Source organism: Dermacentor silvarum, chromosome 7 (genome assembly GCF_013339745.2).
Source record: "Dermacentor silvarum isolate Dsil-2018 chromosome 7, BIME_Dsil_1.4, whole genome shotgun sequence".
In the NCBI taxonomy this organism is placed as follows: domain Eukaryota; kingdom Metazoa; phylum Arthropoda; class Arachnida; order Ixodida; family Ixodidae; genus Dermacentor; species Dermacentor silvarum.
In genome coordinates this window covers 177,575,437-177,599,238 of record NC_051160.1, presented here as the reverse complement: position 1 = coordinate 177,599,238, position 23,802 = coordinate 177,575,437, and the positions used below count along the sequence as shown (strand labels likewise).

The 23,802-nt window shown below is 48.3% G+C and overlaps 1 protein-coding gene and 1 non-coding gene across 5 annotated transcripts in view; both read left to right on the top strand.

Annotated features, from left to right (window-relative positions):
* LOC119458722 (mediator of RNA polymerase II transcription subunit 17) overlaps positions 1–23,255 on the top strand; it is a 201,956-nt gene extending 178,701 nt beyond the window's left edge. For all 4 annotated transcript variants that reach the window (XM_037720581.2, XM_037720580.2, XM_049671394.1 and 1 more), the window contains exon 13: positions 23,018–23,255. In XM_037720581.2, coding sequence (XP_037576509.1) covers positions 23,018–23,228 — 211 coding nt within the window. In that variant the 3' untranslated portion in view covers positions 23,229–23,255. The remainder of the gene's footprint in view (positions 1–23,017) is intronic.
* On the top strand, positions 20,649–20,720 carry Trnat-ugu (transfer RNA threonine (anticodon UGU)). Its single transcript has one exon. It is a non-coding gene; the product is annotated as a tRNA-Thr (tRNA).
* Positions 23,256–23,802: the final 547 nt, after the last annotated feature.

Genomic DNA, 23,802 nt, shown 5'->3' with positions numbered 1-23,802 from the left:
CTGGATCGCGTAATTTCGTCTACAACAGTACAAAGCGCCGCAATTACCGCGGTCTTGCATGAGATATTGTGGTGCTGACGGACTCAAAGTCATCATTACAACGATTATAGAGAAGCTTACAAGGTAATCTCTAGTACTGATCAAAGATCTAATGAGCAGGGAATTTAACGTAAAATTCCTTTGGATCCCACCCCACGTAGTAATTGAAGGAAACAAAAAAGCTGACACTCTTGCACGCCTAGCGCTGACATGTAGCCCGAAAGTGAGAGCGCCAAGCATTTCTCAGGACTCTAAGGAGGCAATCCGTAATCACTTTAAGGCGATCCACAAGACTCCGCACCAAACTTTTGTGATCCATGGACTTACTCGCGAGGAAGCGACGCTGTTTTACCGTATCAGAACCGACTCCGCATACACACCCTGGCTTGGTCATTCAATTAAGACTGGACGTTGCGCTTCCCCGCTCTATGTCTTCTGTGGTGATATCAGCGACATTGAACATTTCATTTGGCTATGCCCACAGTTCGACACAGAAAGAAACGTGATGGTCGACAGCCTGCAAAAAAGTGGTCCTCCGCACAGGACCTTTGAAGACGTCGTTTTCCCCGGAGGGCCCGCGATAATCAGGAAAGAGTGCAACGAGTGCTTATTGCCTTCCCGTGAGACACGTGGCTCATCGAGGCCTGGTGACACACCCCTCATCTCAACTCATTGGAGGCTCGGGCGTGACAATTCCCAGCTATGTATGCCAGGCTAACCACGCCTCCTGCAACACCACCATCACCCCAAAAACCATGGTTTAAGATTTTAAGCCACGTGCTCTTTTCTACAGAGAGAAGGAATGTCAATTGGCTGAGATGTTCGGGTGAAACCAACACCTTCTTTGAATGGCCACACAACCAGCATGCGAGAATAGACGCTCGGAAGCTGCAGATTTGCTGGAATCGACATGAACTTCATCGTTATCTCAAATACGTGCTCCAAACCGGCGCACATGCTGTGCCACGTCTTTAGTGGACTGGGAGTGGCACGGCGATCAACGACTGGGTTGCTAGAGTATGCCTTGAATTGCGAGGGAATTTCAGCCTCCGGCTTCAGGTGGCATGTGCGGTGTGGGTAAAGAAAGGGGAAGCATTCAGCTCAGCATCACTCGGGACTGGGAAAAACAGTCAACAGTCGCTCTACCACAGCCGCATAGTCACTGCTCGTGCTCCATCATTCCAGTACGATTTTAAAACTTTCGCGCCACTCCTGTCAAACTCTCGAAAACGATTAATCGTTTTGCAGGATACTTTTAATCGAATAATCGATTAATCGTTGATCGATATTACCAACCCTAGGTGGAGGGTGCTGGGTATCTAAGCATCCAACGACGGAATCGATACCACCTGAACCTTGTCGCAGTCGTTGACTGGCGGGACTCCCACCACGAATCGTCAACAGCAGGCATGTCCTGAGGAACTGAAGCTCCGAGGCCGACGGGCTCTGTGCAACTGTACAAAGAGCCACCAAGCAGGACTGGCGGTGAGGACGTGGACGAGTGGTTGAAGCAGTACCGACGGGTGAGCAAACCTAACGGCTGGGACTCCATCGCTCAGCTGTCAAATGTTGTACTCTCGCTCACGAATACTGCTCTCAGGTGGTACGACAACCACGAGAACACGCTTATGACCTGGGATGTGTTTGTCCAAGAACTGAAAAAGTGCTTTGGGTAATCCGCAACGACAAGGAAGCGAACTGAACATACTCTGTCCCGAAGGGCCCAACTCTCTGGCGAGACATGTACTATGTACATAGAAAAAGTCCTCAAGCTATGTAGACTCGTGGATTCTAGTATGTCCGATGAAGATAAGGTGGGTCATCTTCTTAAAAGCATAGCTGAAGATGTATATCAGTTCTTGATAGCCAAAGAACACCTGACATCTGTGGCCGACGGTAATCCAACAGTGCCGTACGCTTGAAGCACTGAAGATGCGTTGCGTGGCACCGAAATTTGGCCGTTTGGCTAATGTGCCGACATTGGCCTGCGTCGACGCAAGCACACCATCCGATCTGTTGGCGGCGATACGACAGATAGTCCGGGAAGAGCTCCTCTGGTGCCACGAAATCAGCCGGTGTTGTAGCGGCGACTCTCGAGGCAACGAGCCCGGACTACCACCTGCGTCGTGGCAACCTTCTATTAATGCAGCGAACGTGGACCATTATAGAGCTGTGCTTCCGTCTGAACCCACAAACCGGCCTCGCTTCAACAACGAGCAGCAGCGCCGCACTTCTTATCCGGCGCAGTGGTACCGTACCACTTATTCAGGGTACAGAGAATACGACAGTCATAACAGATACCCCATGCTCACTGGCGGAAATGAAGGCTTTGAGCAGCACCGTGAATTTCGACCTCCTCATGTGTGCTATAGTTGCGGTGTCCCTGACCACATCGCCAGGTTTTCCGACCGCCGCCGACCTTTCCGAGAAGAACCTTCACGAGCGACGTACCAGTCAAATCACCGACCCATTTCCACGTCATGGCCTCCACGCCCGCCAGCTAATCGTGGACTTCGTCAAGGTAGCTTTCGGAACCCGTCACCAGCCTCCGATAGCAGCTTAACGCCACTGCCTGCTCCACGTGCTCCGCATTCTCCATCGCCGCGGCGTCACCTGCTATCCCCACCACCGGAAAACTAGGTCGTGCGGCTGATGGGGGTGAGGTCGCTGGATATCGTTCGTTCGCTGCCAACCAACATTCCTCCGCCAGTTTTCATGCTGAAAAACAAAGTTCACGTGCTTGTTGACGATATACCTACAATGGCTCTTGTGGATACTGGGGCAACAATTTCCGTGATGAGCGTAAATTTAAGCCCTACTGGGACAAAAAGTGATGTTTTCTTAGAACAATATTTCCACTTTTTGTAGTGTTACTGCTGACACGTTGTGCCCGGTCGGTGTTTGTACTGCAGATGTGTGTTTGTGTGGCAAAGTATTTACCACTGAATTCGCTGTTATTCCTCGATCCATGCACAATGTTATTTTAGGCAACGATTTCTTGCAGGAGTGTAGTGCAACCGTTGACTGTCGAAGTGGGGAGCTTTCGGTGCAACACGAGGTTATGACAGGACTCATGGAGAACTCGCCACGTCAAGAAGGTGCCCGTTGTGTTTCTGAGGACATTGTCATTCCCCCACTATGCGCTATATGCGTTCCGGTCATTTGCTCTGGTACCGTAACAATATGTAACAATATGTAGCTGCAGTTTGTGGGGTCTCACACATGCTCTTGGGACATAGGAACTACAACACAGTAGTGCAAACAATCAAAAGGGCATTTATTGCACCTTTCATACACTAATACATGCTAGCCGAATTACAACCAATAGAGCATTCACATGGGCGCGCGTCAAATCAAGGAAGTCCGACTCACCGCGACCCGATAGCGAGTGAATATGTTCGCCCCATGCTGTGACACCATCGCCTAGTCGTTCACGTGTACGTCACGCAAACGGTGGCGCGTTCGAACGATCCGTGTTCGTCCATACCGGTGTCCTGCTCCGAGCCACGCGAGACGTCTTGCGACGCGGGCCGGCGCACGCGCGAAGCGTTCGTGCGTGCGCCGAACTACAGCCCAGTGAACCAAGTGCAGCACAGTCTTAGACGTTCATTGCCTCTGCCAGGCACTACACTCATCTGCACGAGCCAAAAAATATAGCTCTAATATCGGGCTTCTGTACTAAACGTCGCATGTTCGAATCCTGCATTCGGACAACTTTAATGGTGTTTAATTATTTATGACACAGTGCCTGTTTAAAACGATGAGCCTTCAAAGCCGTTTTAAGCTAGAAAGACAAAGTTTACTAAAAAAAAAACATTATTCCCAAACACTAGCTCCAGAGTTCCCTCTAGTAATTACAGCCTATGGTTTAGTTTTCAGGCGGTAGTGTCACCTGGCAAATTTTGGACAAAATATCGCATCGCAGGTTTGTGTGCCCACAAGTAGGGGGCGTAAGGAAGTTAATGTATTCACAGAAATTCACCTATTCAAGCCTAGATGGCGCTACGGATTTTTTGGGACACAAACAGCAAAACGAATGGAATGGAGCAGAAAATTACCCCGGTAACACCTAGCCAACGAATGCTGCTACGCATTACAGGGGTCCTGAACCACCCCTCGAGCTTGGTGGAAAAACTTAGTCCACGGATAGTATACGTTGCTGTGAATATCTCAGCCAAGTTTTGCAGTCGGGCACGGCGCGTGGTGCTTGCAGGCAAAGCACCAAGTCATCTGTCTCTGAAATGCTCTCTTTTCAACAGAAACTCTTTTCTGGGCGCTTTATTTCGTGATATAACAGATTCCCATACGCGGCTTCCATTGGCCAATAACTGACATCAATCAAGAAGGGTATTTGGATCAGTGCGCTTCTTCCTACTGTTACTGTGTATATTTATTAACGAAGTTTAATAAATAGGCTGAAGTAAGTGAAAATTTGCTTTCGAATTTGGATAATAATTACGTACTTCCAGATGAAGCTGACTATCGTTTGCTCGAGCTCGGCTGCGGCTGCCCGAGTAGGAATTAAGCTTTGGCCACATTGGATGTGGGAGTCGGGAGTCGTTGGGCCTCGCTAGTTTCAGCTAGTTTTGAACACTCAACTAGCCTCAAACCATGCAAAACTTAAAGGCCAACTGCAACGAAATTCTGGACAGCATAAAAATTCCTGTTTCAGATAATTTAGAAGTACAGCAGCCTCTCTGGAAATGTTTACGCTTGAAATGCAAGTGGGTGCTTCACAAAACGCTCGCAGAAGCGTTGTTTTCATAACGAAACTGAAAAGACGCCGCCATTACCAGCTGCCGGAAGTGACGTGCTTTGGAGACTGTAGAGAACCAGCACTCCAGTCCCTTGCTTGTATACCATTCCCGTATATCAGCGAAGATGTCCCGCATGTCTGCTAGCCACAGAGTTAGTATACTTTGCAAGCTTCTTTTTCTGTGCCAACACTGTAACGCGCTAGTGATGGTGTTTTAATGTGAAATATTTTCCAAGTCAAGCCGGTTTTCTAAATCATCTCCGTTCAACAAGCAGAGCCTCTGTGCGTTCTTCCTCCGCTCGTAGAAGAGCACAGTAGGGTGGCGAAGCTAAAGGCGTGGATATAGTCCTGCTTGACGCGGGTGTGATCCACACGTGGCACAGCTTTACGCTATGTCAGCGAAAATTCGACGCTCTACAGTCTAGTGTAGCTGGCACGAGAATAGAACATGTCTTATTGCACGCTGGAGCCACTGGAACAGGGTGCATCGCGTGCTGAACAGCAGCATGCTGCCCTATACAATACAGTTCGGCTTCACTGATGCGAGCATATAACCTCCTTGGAAGCGAGCGTGTTTGCGCCTTTGAGAAGCAACAAAGCCCTTGCTCGCTGTGCACTTCCGCGCTTTCACTGTGGCAGCAGCTGATCGCCATGCTGCTATGGGTCACGCTTAAAGCGCAGGGTAAAATTTCAGCGATCTTAGTGTCTCTGGCATGACGCATCCGACTTCACTGGCCGCTGCCTGGCATGCTGTAAATGCCAGACTCGTCGACCGATCAGGACAACTCCTGCCATGTGTACTAAAGGATGATAAGCATCTGAGGGTCAGCATGGTAGGGAAAGAGAGGTCTACCCTCTAACACGGCTGGGGGCTCGGTGCTAAGTGCGTGTTAACTCGTGGCCATACAGGCCGGGCTCCGACCGTGATAATTTTTCGCCCATTTGGCTCTGGTGGCATCGCATTCCTGCATGGCTTGCTGCTGCATTTACACCATGCCCGCTGCGTCGAGTTCTCCTTCATGACAAATGCAGCATGCGGTTCCTGCTGACAGCGCTTCTAGCGCTGCATCAGGAGGGCTTCCATTCGTCTACTTCGACGCGTTTGATGTAGACGCACGAAATGTCTCAAAGATGATGCACTACCAGAAATGATCGCTCGATAATATAACCCCTAAATACAACTTAAGTTACCTTTGGTTTTTGTGTGCCATTGCAGATTATAATACTTATAGTCATCCCAAGAAAGCGTTTGCCTAGCAAATCTTGCATGGGGATGTGAATGTGCTGTTGAAATGTAGCTTGTGCAGCTTTGTCAACTGCAGTTTACATGCTTTGCGCATGTTGGCTGGTCCACATCGCACTTGCGCTGCAGTGCGCGCTTGCACTCTGAAAGCTGGGACAGGAAAGATGTATTCGGGTCTCCCTCTAGACTCAGCGTTGCATACTGCACAGCCATCACTTGTGTTCGAGCACTCGACGGCCATGCAACCCGTCGGCGTTCTTGCAACAGTTCAAATCACGTCCGCAATGAGAAAGCACGCCAAGAGAGACACCCATCAACTTGCGCATGTTGAGCGAGCTACATGCCTTGTCCGACTAGGCACAACTGAGAGATCAGCAGTCATTTACGGTTCTTCAACGTTTGCCATTTCCGCATTGCTACCGCTTTGCCGCTAGGTGCACGCGTTGTCTGCTTAGGCGTTTTCTAAAGGCTGTTAATAATAAAATTAGACAATTACCAGCCCCGCAGCATTGCCAAGATACATTGATAGTATTTGCTAAGCATTTATAGGCAATTTAGCACAAGTGAAATTTCGTTGCAGTTGTCCTTTAAGGTCAGACCGCATACACGTTGCCGATGCCCGCTCACTCTTGGCCGCTCCTGCCTTGGCAGACTTTGCTTCGTATTCAACTACTGATAGTACTGCAAAATGCGCGAGTTGGATGTGGCTACTGTTCATCGGTCAAGCTGGTGCAGGACAAAGCCGGTCGGCACCACGTAGTATGGCCAGACTGGCGCATATGGGCGAGAGCACACACGCAAGCCCTGCCGTTCGCAAATTAAATGCTGCGCATACGCACTATAGCTGCATGTAGCTGCGGTCTGCTACGTAACGTATATAGTACCGTGGCCTCCGCGGGGTGTTCGCTGGCTGATTCTTGGCTAAGAAGTATTTTGAAGTCGGAGAAGTGCACAGCAAAATTAGTTTTGAAGAAAGACTCGGGAACATGGATGAAAATACATGGGCGGCTAAAGTGCGCAAGTATCTCTACATGAAAAGCGTGGACACAGAATGGAGGAAGAGGTCAAGGAAGTTGGCAACCAAGTACAGGATAATCGAAACTGTAAATAGACAACCAGGGAGTCATCAGAAAAAAAGTGAGAGAAATATAGACCGTGAATTGGATGCAGAGAATGGAAACAAAAAGCACAATGGAGATTTACAAGAATAAGAAGAAAGAAATTTAAGATGGAAAATCTAAGATAACACGAAGGGAAGTGCCTTGCTATTTGAAGCTCGAGCTGGTTGCCTAAGGACCAGAAAATACCGGAGCAAATATTCGCAATCAGATGAGGCATGTGTATGCTACAGCAAAATCCGCAGACCACTCAGCACATCCCAATGGAATGCGAAGGGATTCGCACAGCGAGAACAGTACGTAACGTGCAACTTCCAGAAGCGCTTGGATTTAAAGTAGACTTAAGTATAAACTGGGTCAGCCGTTGAGATAAGCAAAAGACGTTTAGAGTATTCGTGGAAAAAAAGCAGGGAAGAGATCGATACGACCGGATCCATAAGAGGCATAGGCAGCGGTACAAGGTAGATGGAGAAGATTAAAGAGATGTATACAAGAATGCTAGAAGAAAAGCACATAGCATTTCTCTTGAGTAACTCAAGCAGCCTAGGTGACAAATTGTCACTGCCTCGTTTCAAAGGGGATGGCAATAAATCATCACCCCCTGTGTTGCTTGGCTTTCACTATCACTTCCTTAATCGGTTTCCCCAGAAGCGCGCTAATCTGGACTTGCTCGCCTCCGCCTACCCTATTATCACCGAGTACAAGTTGTATGGGAAGGTGAAAAAGGTAATGACATGGTGGGAATTCGCCAAGGATTGAAGCAAGGATGTCCTCTGTCTCCATTGTTGTTCATGCTTTATGTAAAAGGCATAGAAAGATTACTGGAAAACAGCAATTGGGGTTTGATTTATCCTACATTGGTAATGGACAAATGGTGTAACAGAAGGTCCCAGGACTGATGTACCCTGTCGTACGAACTAGCCCACTGCTGAATTTTCCTTAATTACATCCCTGACTGTTTCCCAAGCAGGAACCGAGCAGGGCGTGCCCCTCCCTCTAAGACAGACTTCAAACGGCAGCCGGAAGAGAGGTTTGTGTTTGAGTTTCTGCCTAACAGGATTATGTTTTCTGGTATATTCACATTACAATGGGACGCAATCATATCTTTTGGTTGTGCATAAGTCGTTCTTTACGAATTTTCTGATGCATTTTACTTTGAGGAATTCAATTAGTTCAGTAATGCCTTTGCACCACCCGAAGGGCCTGTGTGGTTCAGGATGATTTTTCTGTAACGTACAACGATGGCGACGCCACAATTTCTGCGACGTGGGAGTTTAACGAGACAGCATTAAAAGAACTTTACGCTTTGGCACGCTGCTCGTGTTGCGCTGAGAAGGCACTTCCACAAGGCACGTCTGCTCCCTTGTTGCAAGAGGTGCAATTTGCAAGGACCGCTCAGCGGCGCCACCTCCTCCCCATTGGCTGGGCCGTCACGTTCCCAATGACGCGTGCACTAGACACATCTTTAGTCATCCAGAACCGTGGAGCCGCCATGGCGCCGGGGAAGCGTACTCGGCTCGCATCCCAGAGGCCCGGGTTCGTTTCCCACCCAGACAGAAATTTACCAGATTTTCTTTTCAAAGCCATTGATTTACTTTGTTTAAAAGAACCTCTCTGAGAATTTTGACGTCAATCCGAGCATTTTTGACACGTCTTTATTCCTTGCGCCGTCCACAATTTTTGGTACGTCGGCAATTTTTGGTACAATCGCATGGAGGCGGCCTCCGCCGCCGGATTATCGCGAAATGGGGCATATATAATGCTTTTGCATTAAAAGGAAGGTGATCTTTACAGTACTTGCCACCTAGGCCCGATCTGCATATGCTTCGCCCAGTCATAAACATGAGCTTGAGCATAACCTCCAAATAGATATTTTACAGTAAATCAACGTGGTAATATAACAGTACATAAAAGAATGTGTCTTTATTCATTGGCTGCTAAAACCACATCTACCTAACCCCCTCTCGCACTGGCACCCTCTGTGTCAGGTTGTGGTAAAACATAGGGAGAAGGAACATGTATGCTGAAGATGTCAAAGGGAAGTGCGCCAATATAGAGGTTTGCAGAAGTGCAGCTTCCGTTGGCGTCTATGCTGATTTAGCGTAACGACAGCAGAGAAAGGCCAGGTGGCACGTACTGTAAAGATAGATTTCGAAGAAAAATTCACCGACGATTACGATACTCCCTAATGCGAAATTTGAGCGCAGCTCTAGACATGTTTTCATTTCGCGGTATATTGGCTGGCGCGGATAGTCTGTCTCGTGCGACATGTGCAAACGGGGCATGTGTGGCGCGACTGCCTCATTAATCTGGAGATTGCGAGAGCCAGCGCGTGGGTGACTCGTGGGCGCGATTCACAGCAGCCACCGTCGACAGACTTCCCAGACAACGTGCACTACTCTGGTGCCATCTCATAGCCATCATTGCTGTACTATGCTTTTCTTCTCACGCTTTTGCCATAGCCTCCTCCCCACTTTCTTCCTTGCATCTTTCAACCCCCACTTCGCTCCCCATTTGCTTTCATCTTTTACTGTGCTCGTTTGCTCGGTTACGACGCTTATGCAGAAACGGGCACTTAAGAGTTGCGCTATAAAACGCGTCAGCAGCTCCGCGCTTAGTCTCAGCAATGGCGGCTGCTCGACCAACGGGCGCACATAGGGAACTGTGAAACCGCAGCATATCCAAGAGCGTTGCCCACCGCTGTAAAATTTGTGGCGCTAGGCCTAACTAGAGTTTACGACGTACACCTGTTTCACATAATGCAATTTTCATCACACCGGAAGTGCAATCTCCGTCGCAGGCGTCGACCCCCCCCCATCTGCGACGGCAACCAACCGGTCACAAGTCACACCGATTGCAGCAATTTTTCGTCGAAATTGCGCCAAGAGCTGCGAGAGTTATTTCACGGTCTGTTTTGGGAAATTGCATCTGTCGCTCAACAAGCCCTGTACAGTAATTGAGTGGAGCCGTGGATTGCGCAAGCATTACGTACCATCAGGGCCGACACGCGAACAAGACAGATAAAACCTCGTAGGTCAGATTCGGTTCTGTGATTTCTATTCGTTTTTTTTACGCACTACGTAACTTATCAAGCGACGTTTTCATTTTACGTTGGCTTCGCGTGCTGATAGTACACACTTTTGCATGTCTTTCGGTTATTTCCCTGCTCTGCTAGTTGTAAATACTACGAAGTGTCTCTCATGAAAACACACAGCCTTTGGATGTCATCTCAATTTTCTGGTTTGTTCCGTACAAGCTACTCTCAATATACAAAAACGGCACAGTTATATCGTGGTATGCTTTTACGGATAGAACAATTTAATGAATATGTGACTATACCTCAAATGCTGTGGCGAGGGGATATGACATGATAGGACTAGTATCCGACATTTCAACGTCGCGCTATACACGCGACTGTTTAATTGCAGTCTGTTCATGTCGGCTTTCACACGCATTTTCCCCGTGAATTATCTCATTTCTAGGTTCTATTACTTCTGCTGCGAGAGGCGATTGCTTGTCAAGCATGCAAAGCGTACCTGTAAACTATATATCATATTGAATTTTCTACAGTAGCATGTTTAACACGTTCACTAGGAATAAACAGCATCGTCAATTTTACTTTGAGGCCTTAATGTTCGATAAATATCATTTAAACAGTTATATCTCTTTTTCCTGATGTATAATTTTTCTTGCACGGAAACCAATAAACCTTCAGTGTGTTGCAGACTTTGTGTCCTTACTACACCTGTAGTAACTCTCACTTTGAAAGGTAATTGTATATTGCACTTACTTCAGTGGATTGAATTTTTGTTTTTGCTGCTAGTAACATGACAGGCCATATTCTAAAAAACTACTTCGGTGTAAGCATTCCTTACTTTCCTTGCTTTTCTCTCTCTACCTTCTGTCAAACACATGCAACAATGTGGAAAACAGACAAACACGTTGTTTTTTTTTTAAAGCACATAACACATTTAACAAAAGCAAATTGAAATCGTGCAGTGAAGTGAGCTGGTTGCATCCCTTCCTGCATAAGATGGCATCCTTACTAGGGTGGATGGTTCTTGCATGTCTACAGCTAATAAAGTGTGTATACATATCAATAGACAGCGACAAAGTTGCTAATGAGATTGCATTTACATGTAAAACTGGATAAACTCATAACCATATCTTGTTATTACTGCATATATAAAATAAGTATCACATGACTTCTAAGATATACAAAGATATACCACATAAAGATATACCACAAAGATATACCAAATAAATATACAGATACAGATATACAGATACAAATATACAGATATACACAAAGATATACCACATAAAGCCAACAGACAACGAAGCCAAGGAAAGCATTGGGAAAATTAAGTATAGTTGAAATTGGAATGTAGAAAATAATGAAGAAAAGGGAAATGAAAGTGGACGAAAAGATAACTTGTCGCCGGCGGGAGCCGAACCCGCAACCTCCGCATTACGCGTGTGTTGCATTACCAATTGTGCTACGGCAACGGCCATCAACTTGTCCACTAGCTTGGGTATTTATGTTTACTAGATCTAGCCCTAGGAGTGTTAGCCAACGCCACTCAGAACCATGGTGGGCGGATGAACATCCTTTTTAGCCCGATGGTGTCACGATACACGTGACCTTGGTAGAGCAGGCACGTGGCTAATAAACCCTCGCATGCTACCTAATGACATCAAGACTGCCAGATTCGAGACCCTCGTAATGAAATACGAAAAAAGAATGGGAACCGAGGGGCTCGATTTTATTAGTCATAACCACATAAAGCCAACAGACAACGAAGCCAAGGAAAGCATCGGGAAAATTAAGCGCCATAGCACAATTGGTAGTGCAACGAACGCATAATGCGGAGGTTGCTGGTTAGGCTCCCGCCGGCGACAAGTTATCTTTTCGTCCACTTTCATTTCCCTTTTCTTCATTATTTTCTACATTCCAATTTCAACTACACTTAATTTCAACTACACCTACAACAATCCGGCGAGAACTTCACATCCTACATTGAGGATATTGTATACCTCTGCCGTCGCATCAACCCTGCTATGTTCGCAGCTGATAAAATCAGACACATCATGAAGGGGATCAAGAACGACACTTTCCAAATGCTCATTGCCAAAAATCCCCAAACTGTCACAGATGTGGCTCAGCACTGTCAGAGCTACGACGAGTTGCGGAAACAGCGCATTTCTACATGACTCCCAAGCTCTGACTCGGCCTCGGCATTTAACTGTAGGCGCCGTTTTTACTGACACCACAATGTTAATGCAGCAGGTCCAGCAGTTTGTTCGAGAAGAAGTGGCATGGCAATTGTCCCTTGTTCCTTGTGTCCCGGCCTCAGTGCAGAGGCTTGCTCCGACGCTACGACAGGCCATAGAGGAGCAAATTTCTGAGACGCTACCAACCACCTTCCAGCATCCGCCTGTTTCCGCTCCTCTGACCTACGCTGAAGTCGCACACAGACAGTCACCAGCAATGCCACTCAGCCCGGATCCTGGTCGACCAGCAAATGCCTTCTACGCTACGCGTGCGCTTGTCCACCCGAACCCGCCACCTTTTCGCCGTCCTGCACCGCCGTCCTCTAATCCTTGGCGCACCCTGGACAACAGACCTATTTGCTACTTCTGTTGTCTACCTGGCCATGTCGCACTTTTCTGCTGTCATTGTGACTTCCATCCTAGTGCGGGCAAAGACAATCAAGGCTACTTTCGTTCTGAGCCACTGCACCCGATCTCCTCCCACTCAACGATGGACACCTACTCACCGAATCGATGTGGCTACGACACACATCGGTCGCCCTCACCACGTCGCCGTTCACTTTCCCCAATGGTCCGTCGCCCCCCACCAGTCCAAATGGAAAACTAGACATCGCAGTTCCAGAGGCAAGAACTGCGCTCGTGTCGACAACTTCAAGGCCTCGATTTCTACCTGCGAACGAAATAACCGTGAATAGGTGTTCTGTGCAAGCACTCCTCGATACTGGAGCCGCTGTGTCTGTTCTTAGTGGAGAACTGTGCTGCAAGTTTAAAAAAGATAACAATATCGCTTTCCAATGTCCCCCTGCGTACCGCAACCATGCACCACATTCAACCTTCAGTGGCATGCACAGCTCGCTTGTGATCCAGGACATTTTGTATGTAGTCGAAGTTTTTTCACCATGTTCTCACAACGTTATTTTGGGTTGGGACTTTCTCGCTACTAACCATGCCATTGTTGACTGTGCGCGTGCCGAACTTGAGTTGTCGCCGATGTGTGACGCCGCATCTGACAAGCCACCTTCTTCTCGAGTGGTCGTCGCCGCGAACACTGACATCCCTCCTTTGTCTTCTGTTTTTGTGCCACTTCCTTGCGGCTATGCTTCTTCCACCGCCCTGTTTGCGCCCTCCGAAGCCTTCAGCTCTCGAAAAAACTTCCTCCTCCCTTTTGCTGTTCTCACAGTCGAAAACTCTTGCAGCGTCCATTTATGTGACGAATCTGTTCTTCCACAGCCACGTTATTCCGTGGTGAATGTATAGGTCTGCTTGAGAATATTGATTCCGCATACTCTACTCAACTGCCTGACAACACGATAGGTCTTCCCGTCGACAACATTACTCCTGCTACCACCGCCGATTCATCCTCCTTAGAGGCATTCCTTCCTTCAGTTGATTGCAATCTCCCGCCTGCGCAGGGTACCCAACTCTTGGATCTGCTCGCCCCCTTTTGGATGTCGTTCGATCATATGCAATCTTCCTTGGGCCGCACATCCGCCATCGTTCACCACATTGACACTGGTACCCATGCACCTCTGTGCCAGCGTCCATACCGAGTTTCTCACGAACAAGTCAACGACATGCTTCATCGTGGCATAATACAGCCCTCACACAGCCCTTGGGCCTCCCCAGTTGTGCTGGTGAAGAAAAAGGACGGTAGTGTTAGATTTTGCGTTGATTATAGGCGTCTTAACAAGATAACATGAAAAGATGTTTATCCGCTGCCCAGAATCGACAACGCTCTTGACTGCTTGCAAGGAGCAGAGTTCTTCTCCTCTTTGGACCTTCGATCTGGGTACTGGCAGGTCCCTATGAATGAAACTGACCGTCCCAAGACTGCGTTTGTAACCCCAGACGGTTTATACGAGTTTAACGTGATGCCGTTCGGCCTTTGTAATGCACCTGCCGCCTTTGAACGTCTCATGGACAACATTCTTAGAGACCTCAAATGGCACATGTGTCTTTGTTACCTGGACGACATCGTAGTCTTTTTGAAGGACTTCGCCTCCCATTTGAAGCGCCTCTCAAGCGTCCTGACTTGCCTTTCAGACGCTGGATTGCAAAGCTTTGCGCCGTCGCCGAGTTCCCCAGGCCGTCTAGCTGAAAGAACTCCGTAGCTTTATCGGCATGTGTTCTTACTTTTGCCGATTTGTGCATAATTTCGCGTCCATAATCGGCCCCTTAAAAAGACCCTGAAACGATTTTGACGATTGTGTACAAATGTACTGAGTCGTTAGAGTAGGTCCTTCTGATCATTAATTGACGCATCTAAGCACTCCACGTAAAGCGTGTAATTTATTATAAGGTTTTAAAAATGTACATCACTGCCGATTGCAGCACGCCAAGCGGCTGATTTTTTTGCCCAGGTGACGTGTTTTGCCCAGAATACGTCACTGGTCCAGCTATCCGATTGGCTGCCCAGGGCACGTCATCGATAATTTTTCCAACATTATGGTGAACAAATGTTGTTTGTAATAGTTTAGATGTTAGTTAATTTGTTTCTATAAAAAGAAAGTAACAGAAAGAGAATGCACAAGGACATGTATCACTACACAAAAAGCACTTCCGGCCCACAGCAAGTGTCGTCTGCTTGTGTTACAACGTGCTCCGTGTTGACGAGAGCTGCGCGGTCAGTGTTGGTCTTGTTCTTTCTTTTCGTAAGCACCATGGTTCGCCCTTGCGTTGTGGGCTGCAAAGCGATCGGCGACATGTCAAGCTGCAACATCATGCCCCGCTGCAAGGCAGCAGACGAGCGCAGTGGCTACAGCGCATCGGACTGACAGTATCGAAACGGCTCCAGCATCTACGCGTCTGCGGCCGTCACATCACGTCGAAGCATTGCCACAATAGAATTTAGCTTGTCCGGTATTCAGGTGAACGCAAGCGCAAGTGTACTGGCCGTTTTACCACGTTTTACGTGATGAACGGAGGGGCAAACGTGAACTGCTTGCACAGTGCAGCCACCTGGCGGCACAAAGCTCAACCAAACACACAGCTAATATGGCAGTAACCAAGTTTTTTCTACTTTGCTGCTGGCTAAAATTTTTGGCAGGAGCGTAATCTTAAACACGTCTTTTTATATGTTTCAATTGTTTTACACTTGGTTACAGGAATATTAGATCTGTATTTGGCTGTTTGAGCTCTGCGCCACCAGATGGCTGGACCGTGCATGCCAATCAGGCTGCTCACGTACGTCTACGAAGCTCCTTCATCACAGCGGTATGGCGAGCCTTTAGTTTACGCATCTGGATATCCGACAAAACACCCAGCCCTCCTGTGGTTACCGGAATACCGGACACGCTCGGCGCTGCGACAGGACGCTCACAACGCACGCTGCTTGATCGCTCTCGCTGGGGATCAACGGCCGGGCGGCTAGCGGAGAGGTTGACGAGCATGGAGGTTTGGCGAGCCTTCGCGCGCTGGCTCCAAGACAACCGGAAATAGACGACAACGTACGTCACAACATGACGTAGAGCCAGCGCAGGTGGAGCTTATCCCCGATCACTCGGCGAGCGAGTTGAGGAGGAAATGCATGGCTAGGGAGGAGGGTAACTTGTAATTGTCCGTAGCTCTCTTAATATGAGACGCTTCACTTAAATTGTGATGCGAATGTTTTACTGTAGCTGCACCCTACGCGTCTACAAAATTTGTCTGGACCGTTTCAGGGACCCTTTAACGCAGCTGCTTGCCAACAGCCAAGGCATCTCGGCGTGATCTACTGCTTGCGAACACGTGTTCGCCACATTACGCCATCTTTTGATATCACCACCTATTTTATGCCACTTTGACCCGGACGCTCCCACAGAAATCCACACGGACGCTAGTGGAGTAGGCCTCGGCGTTATTCTTGCCCAGCGTAAGTCTGGCTTCGAAGAGTACATCATCTCTTACACCAGCCGCACTTTCACCAAAGCAGAAACTAACTATTCAGTCACCGAGAAAGAATGCCTTGCAATCATTTGGGAAATCGCTAAATTTCAACCTTACCTATATGGCCGTCCATTTGACATCGTTACTGATCACCATGCCCTGTGCTGGTTGTCGTCGTTAAAGGACCCCTCTGGTCGCCTTGGGCGCTTCGTCTACAGTACTATGGCATCCGTGTTGTCTACCGGTCAGGCCGTAAGCATTCGGATGCCGACGCTCTTTCGCGCTCACCACTGCCCGATGAGTATGGTGCTGCGTCTGTCTCCAGTTACGATTCTTCGTCTCTTACATACGTAGACATGCCAGCTGAGCAACACCGGGATCCTTGGATAGCCTCTCTGCTGGAGCATTTATCTCAGCTGTCGCCACGCACCTACGACCGCTCGCTTCGGCGCACTGCTCGTCACTTTGCCATTCGCGATGGGCTTCTGTACCGCCGCAACTACCTATTTGATGGCCGTAAATGGTTGCTAGTGATTCCTTGCCATTTACATTCCGACATCTGTGCCTCTTTTCATGTGGATCCGCAATTCGCCCATGTCGGTGTACTGAAGACGTATACACACCTCCGGCTTCGATACTACTGGCGCGAATGTACCGCTTCGTTCGGCAGTACGTTCACTTGTGCTCCAAGTGCCAACGCAGCAAGAGCCCACTTCACAAGATTACAGGGCCGCTCCAACCATTGCCTTATCCCTCCCGGCCTTTCGACCGTATCGGCATTGCCCTCTACCGTACACCCCAGATGACAACCGCTGGGTTATTGTCGTCGTGGACCATCTCACGGGCTACGCCAAAACTTCAGCGCTTCCGGTGGCCACAGCACGGGAAGCTGGCTTGGTCATCCTTCGCAACCTTGTTCTTCGACACGGTACGCCTTGCGAGCTACTGAGTAACCGTGGTCATTCATTCCTATCCGAAGCTGTAGAAGCCCTCCTCCACGAATGCAACATTGTCTATAAAACTACAAGCGCATATCATCTGCAAGCTAATGGTATGACTGAGCGCTTTAATCGTACTCTCGGCGACATGCTCGCCATGTACGTTTCCGCTGACCACACTAACTGGGACCACATCCTTCCCTTTGTTACGTATGCTTGCAATAGCGCCACTCAGTCTACCACGGGATTCTCTCCCTTCTTTCTTCTTTATGGTCGTGAACCTTCCTCATTTATAGACACGATTATTTTGTATCGCCCCAATGCTTCAAAATCTACTACTCTATGCGAAGCCGCCATTTATGCCGAAGAATGTCGTCAGCTCACCCACTCACTCACCGCGCAAGATCAGGCCAGGCAGAAACATAATCATGACGCAAGCTTGTCTTTTCCTTCATATTCACCTGGAACGCTAGTATGGCTCCGCATTCCTTCCTCTACTCCTGGCCTTTTCACAAAGTTGAGCTCAAAGTATCATGGCCCTTACCGGCTTCTACAACAGACGTTCCCGGTCAACTACGTCATTGAGCCTATTCACCCATCTTCGAACCAATGGTGTCGCGGACGCAAAACTGTTCATATCGACCGACTGAAGCCGCACTATGACCCACCTGTGCTGCCTGTTCCATAGGTCGCCAGGATGGCTCCTTTTTTGCCTGGGAGTGATTGTAGTGACAAATACGGACGCTAGCAGAAGACGAAGAAGATGTTTGTTGTTGGTGGTGCTCGCCTTCGCCCTGTTTGGCCGTTGCCTGTTTCTGCGCATTCATATAAACGACGAGTGCATTTACCCTTAAAAGCATACTTTTAATATATATATATATATATATATAAGAACGCTTACATCACTGCAAGTACAACATTCAGAACATGATACAAACTCGCGCGTATAATAAGATGCACACGAATGCTAAATACCCGCCACAGTGGCTCAATCAGCTAAGGCGTTGCGATGCAGAGCACGAGATCGCGGGATCGAATCCCGGCCGCGGCAGCCGCATTTTGCCTCCATCGAAATGCAAAAACGGCTGTGTGTTTGCGTTGTAGTGCATGTTAAAGAACCCCAGGTGGTCAAAAATTAATCCGGAGCCCTCCACTACGGCGTGCCTCATAATCATAATTGGTTGTGGCACATAAAACTCCAGCAAGAAGAAGAACGAATGCTAAATACATGTACAGACGGAATCACACTTTGGCCCACTTGGCTGCGATCTATTGCAAAAAAAAGAAGAAAAAAAGAAAGCACAGGCCAACACTGCCATGAGACCAAGCATGATCATGCCACTTGCCGGGTCCATGGGCTATAGGAGAAACATACGTGGAACCTAGCAGTTACCGCGAGGTAGCAGCTACAGATGCTGTCGCATTCCGCAGCCGGCCACTCAACCGCTCAAGCGTGTTCAGTGTGTACTTGTACTTAGCCACACCTTCATTGTCTGTTTGTTAAAGTTTTAATGTGGGGTCCTAAAAAATTAACGATATTTGGATTATGAAATTAGTAAAGGTACACAGTTTTATTCCATTGTTCGTGAAGAAAACACATATGAAAGCTTACGAGAAGAAAGGGAACCGAGGGGTCCGATTTTTAATAAGCATATCATAAGAAGCCAACAAACAATAACACCAAGGACAACATAGGGGAAATTATTTGTACTTAATAATTGAATTAAAGAAATGATAAATAATGGAAATGAAAATGGATAAAAAAACAACTGTCCGCAGGTGGGGAACGAACCCATGTCTTCGCATTACACGTGCGATGCTCTCACCATTGAGCTACCGTGAAGCCGTTTTCCCATCCACTTTCTGGGGTATTTATGTTTTAAAACTATAACTAACCCTGCGAGTGTTAGCCAGCACTCAGAATGGCTCCGCGTAGCTCAATGGTGAGAGCATCACGGAGCCATTAGGAGTGGTGGCGCTGGCTAACACTCCCAGGGTTAGTTATACAGTAAAAGCTCGATGATACGAATCTCACGGGGTCACGAAAATTATTCGTATTAGCCGAAATTTGTATCATCGAAACACAATTAAAACTACTGTCGAATCTCGATAATTCGAACTCGAAGGGGCCCGAAAATTTGTTCGAATTAAAAGGACGTATTTTTGAAGTATTCGTGCACCATAGCACGATGCATGAACGGTGCGAGTCGTGAAATATCGCGGCACGCAAGCGCATAGCAAGCGCGGGCCACGAAACTGCCCACGCGGGCTAACGGTCGCTTCCCGATAACGACAGAAAACGAAGCTTCAGGGAGCGAGCGGGCGGCGCCGGCACACGGGTGCGCGCGGAGACCGTCGAAGGTGAGGGAGGAGGGCGCGCCAGGGAAGCGGATTTGGCCGCGTCAACTCTGCCGCTTCGGTGGCTCCCCTCGCCCTCCCTCTCAACTCCCTCGTAGCTCTCTCACCTTCGACTCCGTGCGCACGGAGATGTGCGCGCCCGCCGCCGTGCTGGCGCCAGCTTATTTTAGCCGCCCCCTGAAGTTTCGTTTTCTGCCGTTATCGGGAAGCGAGCGTTTGCGGGCGTGGCAGTTTCGTTGGCCCAACTGTGCCTTCGCCGCTGCTTCCCTCTGCGTTGCTGCCGCAGCGTCCAAGGTCAACGTGTGACTAGTAAATAGAGGAGAAGGGTTCACTGCCATTTTATCCGCGTGGCTGAGACGTCGGCACTAGTGTGTGCTAGAATACGGTTGTCTAGAACACTCTAGTCGGCACGTACACGCTTGTTCCGGCGCGATGCAGAAACGGCGACCTTGCAATTTGAGAGAGGGGGAAATTTCCGCCGCGGGTTCTTTTTTTTTCCCCCGTTCCTTCGCGCGCGGCATTGAGGGGTCTCCTGAGCTTTTGCTCTACGGCGGTGTCGGAGCAATGCCGGTCGGAGGCGCCGCCGCGTTATTTGGCGCGCTGCTAAGAGCATTGTTGGTGCGCGGTATGTTCGAAATAAGCGTGTTCGAATTAACGAGATTCGACTGTAGCTAAATTAAAGAGTCAGAGGTGAACTCACTCAGGCACATGTACGTAAAAAGCTTGAAGCGCCACCGCTTCAAACTCTTCGCGCCCAGTCGCGGAGTCCGCGCTGTCCGGCGCCGCGCCTCCGCACCAAAAGAGGAGAGAAAGCGCGTGACTGCGCGCTGTTCTCTTTCGCGGCCGTCGGTGGGGCGGCGTTTATTTGTATCAACCGACACAGGCTGAAAATCGATTCGTAACAACCGTTCTCTAGCACGATGCAAAGTAATGGGGCTAGGCCGGGACCACAGAAATATTTGTATCATCCTGAAATTCGTATTAGCCGTGATCGTATCATCGAGCTTTTACTGTAGTTGTAAAACATAAATACCCCAGAAAGTGGATGGGAAAACAGCTCCGCGGTAGCTCAATGGTGAGAGCATCGCACGTGTAATGCGAAGACGTGGGTTCGTTCCCCACCTGCAGATAGTTGTTTTTTCATCCATTTTCATTTCCATTATTTATCATTTCTTTAATTCAATTAATAAGTACAAGTAATTTCCCCTATGTTGTCCTTGGTGTTATTGTTTGTTGGCTTCTTATGATATATGAAAGCTTAGAGATATCGATGCTTAACACTTTCCCTCAGAACAATATGTAGTATGCTGTTGACATTCAAGCAGCCTTTCAACAGCAAGAAAAGGAATCAGTCTCCCCTGTTTTGAGCATTGGGTCAATGCAGTCTGTTCAGGAATACCAAATTAGCTGGTACCTTAAGGCTTTCCTTGCACTTGCTTACTTTGTTCGATTAATTTAGTTTGAAACGGCTCCTTTCAGCATGCACAGACATTGATCTAATGCAGGTTAAGTACATGACTAACTTAACAAATTGGGATGCTTTCTTTAATTTCTAGTGAAGGAACTTGTTTTAGCATAGGTTATTGGTAATCTGGGGTTTTCATCCTCACTTTAAGATAATGAGCCGCAGCAGGTAGAAGCACACGCCGGTCAGCGAGATTGGCCGATAGCTTCCTTCTTTACGCTTGCCACTATGAGTACAAAAATTCCAGCACTTTATTTAGCTATTAAAAAACTCCATGTACTCCTAACAGTATATTTAATGCTTGTCATGGTGATACGCCGCCGCACTATGTACTACAGCATTAAGCTTCTAGGTACAGATTCACAGTATCCTAACAGCACGAGACACAGGATCAGAAAGTAGACGACGCCCGTGTCTGTTAGAATGCTATGATGCTACGTACACAAGTGACTGCAGCTCCTAAAAATTGTGGTGTCGGGTTTTACGACTTTCAGAATGTTCAGAGAGGACTTCTATACCTACTCAAACTGGTACAGCGCAACAAGAAAAAGAAGAAACAGCCGAGCCGGCCAAAAGAAGGAACAGAGCCTGTTCCTTCTGTTTGGGCCGGCTTGGCTGTTTCTTTCTTTTATTGTTGCACTGTACCAGTTTGAGAATGAAATACCAACTCACCTAATCCTGAACACTAGCGGACTTCATTTCTTGTACATCGGGCTCCCTCCTACCTTCTTCTAGAAATGTATCTTTAATTGTTAACTTAATAGCCTTCAACGTGTGTCGTGCGCGTTCTCTCACGTACTGCATTCCAGTCAAGCTACTTCTACGCGACATCAGATCACTGTTAGCAGGCATGGATAGTCATGGGACAAGTATAAAAAAAGCAGCGCTCTGTCCCTTCTTTTGGCTGGCTTCTTGTTGCGCTGTACCAGTCTGAGAATGAACTTGACCAATCGTCAACACGTAATTACAGCATACGTGCCACGATGGACGAACCAGGTTGGTGCTAACATTGAGGTTCACAACCCAAATACCATTCCAGGTTCAGTGATCACACACAGATAACTTGTGGCTTCCTTCAGGGGCAGACGTGAGCTTTCGAGTTGGTGCTTGCTGCTGCATTTGGTTCCAAAGTATGCTATTAGCAGGCACCGCTTATGGGCAATTACGAGCAATATACACACATCGTTTCTTCAGGAGCTGACGCTAAGCACAGGTAGCGCGAGGACCTCACTGCTGCAACACGACGACTTTGCTGCAACCGAATTCCGAACACTGCATATGCAATGCGGGTAGCTATGGGTATGGGCTTGTTGCTAGGCCATCTTCTAATTTTTTTTTAGCGCCGACATAATGACACGGACAGAAAGGGCACAGCACACAGCGCTGAATGACCAGCCGCGAACAGCTTTGAACGTCGGCCATGTCTCCTCGCACTGAACTTCATTAACCGCTATTGCGAACTCCAAAATAAATTTAAACTTTAAAGCATTTTTAAATTACAAAGCACGCATAATATTTGCTCCTATTACAGACAGGTCAATACACAGGTTTTTTTCATTACATTCGAAAAATTATGGCGCGTGTGCCACAAAACCAGCTTGGAAGGTATCATGAGTGATGTGTTCCCGTACTTCACCGTCAATTCAGTCATGCGACCTGGGTTGTTAGGAATTAACCACTTGATGCCCCAGCGTCATCCTGGGCACTCCGTGTTTGGTCCTACTGAGCAGGTTAACATGTTTTGTACAAATACTGTCCACGGCGGCCGCATTTCTATGTCGGAGAAATAGAAGAACGCCCGTGTACCGTGCATTCGGTGCGCATTAAAGCACCCAATGTGGTTGAAATTAATACCGAGTTGGCCACTATACGATCTACTTCAAAATCGTGGCTTCGGCATGTAAAACCCCAGAATAAAAAAAGCATGTTTCACACTACAGAGAAAGCGATGCTGATTTGCAGGATGATATCCGTGCGGTGCGGTCCCCAGTCCGGTGCCGAGGTGTGCGTGTCATGCTCACCCCAGCAGCAAGACTTCTATCCGTCGACGTTGGTGCGCGACCGCAAGTGGCACAACCTGAGTGGTGCCTTCCGCGAAGTCTGCCTGGCACGCATGCAGGGACGCTCGTTCCTTTCCAAGATGGAGCACCTCATGGCTGCACTCACAACCTGACGACAATAAACGCCCCTTTCACACGCACTGTGGGCTCATCTCATTCCTGTGCCGCCTCGTTAACATCGTTTGTGGTTTAAGTGTCTTTCAGCGTGGCAAGTATTACGATAGGAACCAGCCACGGTCTCCACTCTCGTGAACAACCAGTCGGGTCCAGGAGAGGGCCATGATGAAGTGCAGCGTCATTTCCTACGTTGAGTGCAGGGTTCGGAAGGTGAACCAAGTGTTTTCGGCGGCGCCTGACCCGGTGATGCCATCAGTAAATTTCATTTCTCCTTAAGGGCCCAAAGGTACAGTGTACTAGAATAGGGGTAGTGGGCGCAGCGGCGCCGGGCGCTTGATGCCGATGTCACCTTGAATACGGAGCCACGTAATGGCGGTGCTTGCGAATGCAATGTAGACTTACTATATATGCTCCCTATGGGAGCAGAGTTGCGCATGACTTTTCCGGCACTGCTCGAACCGCTATTCGCTGAGCGCCATCACGTGGCGCAAAATGACGTCAAATGTTCAACTGCGCCCCTGCGTAGCCAACTTTATGGGCACGACGGCGACTCGACGTGTTTCCGTCGGT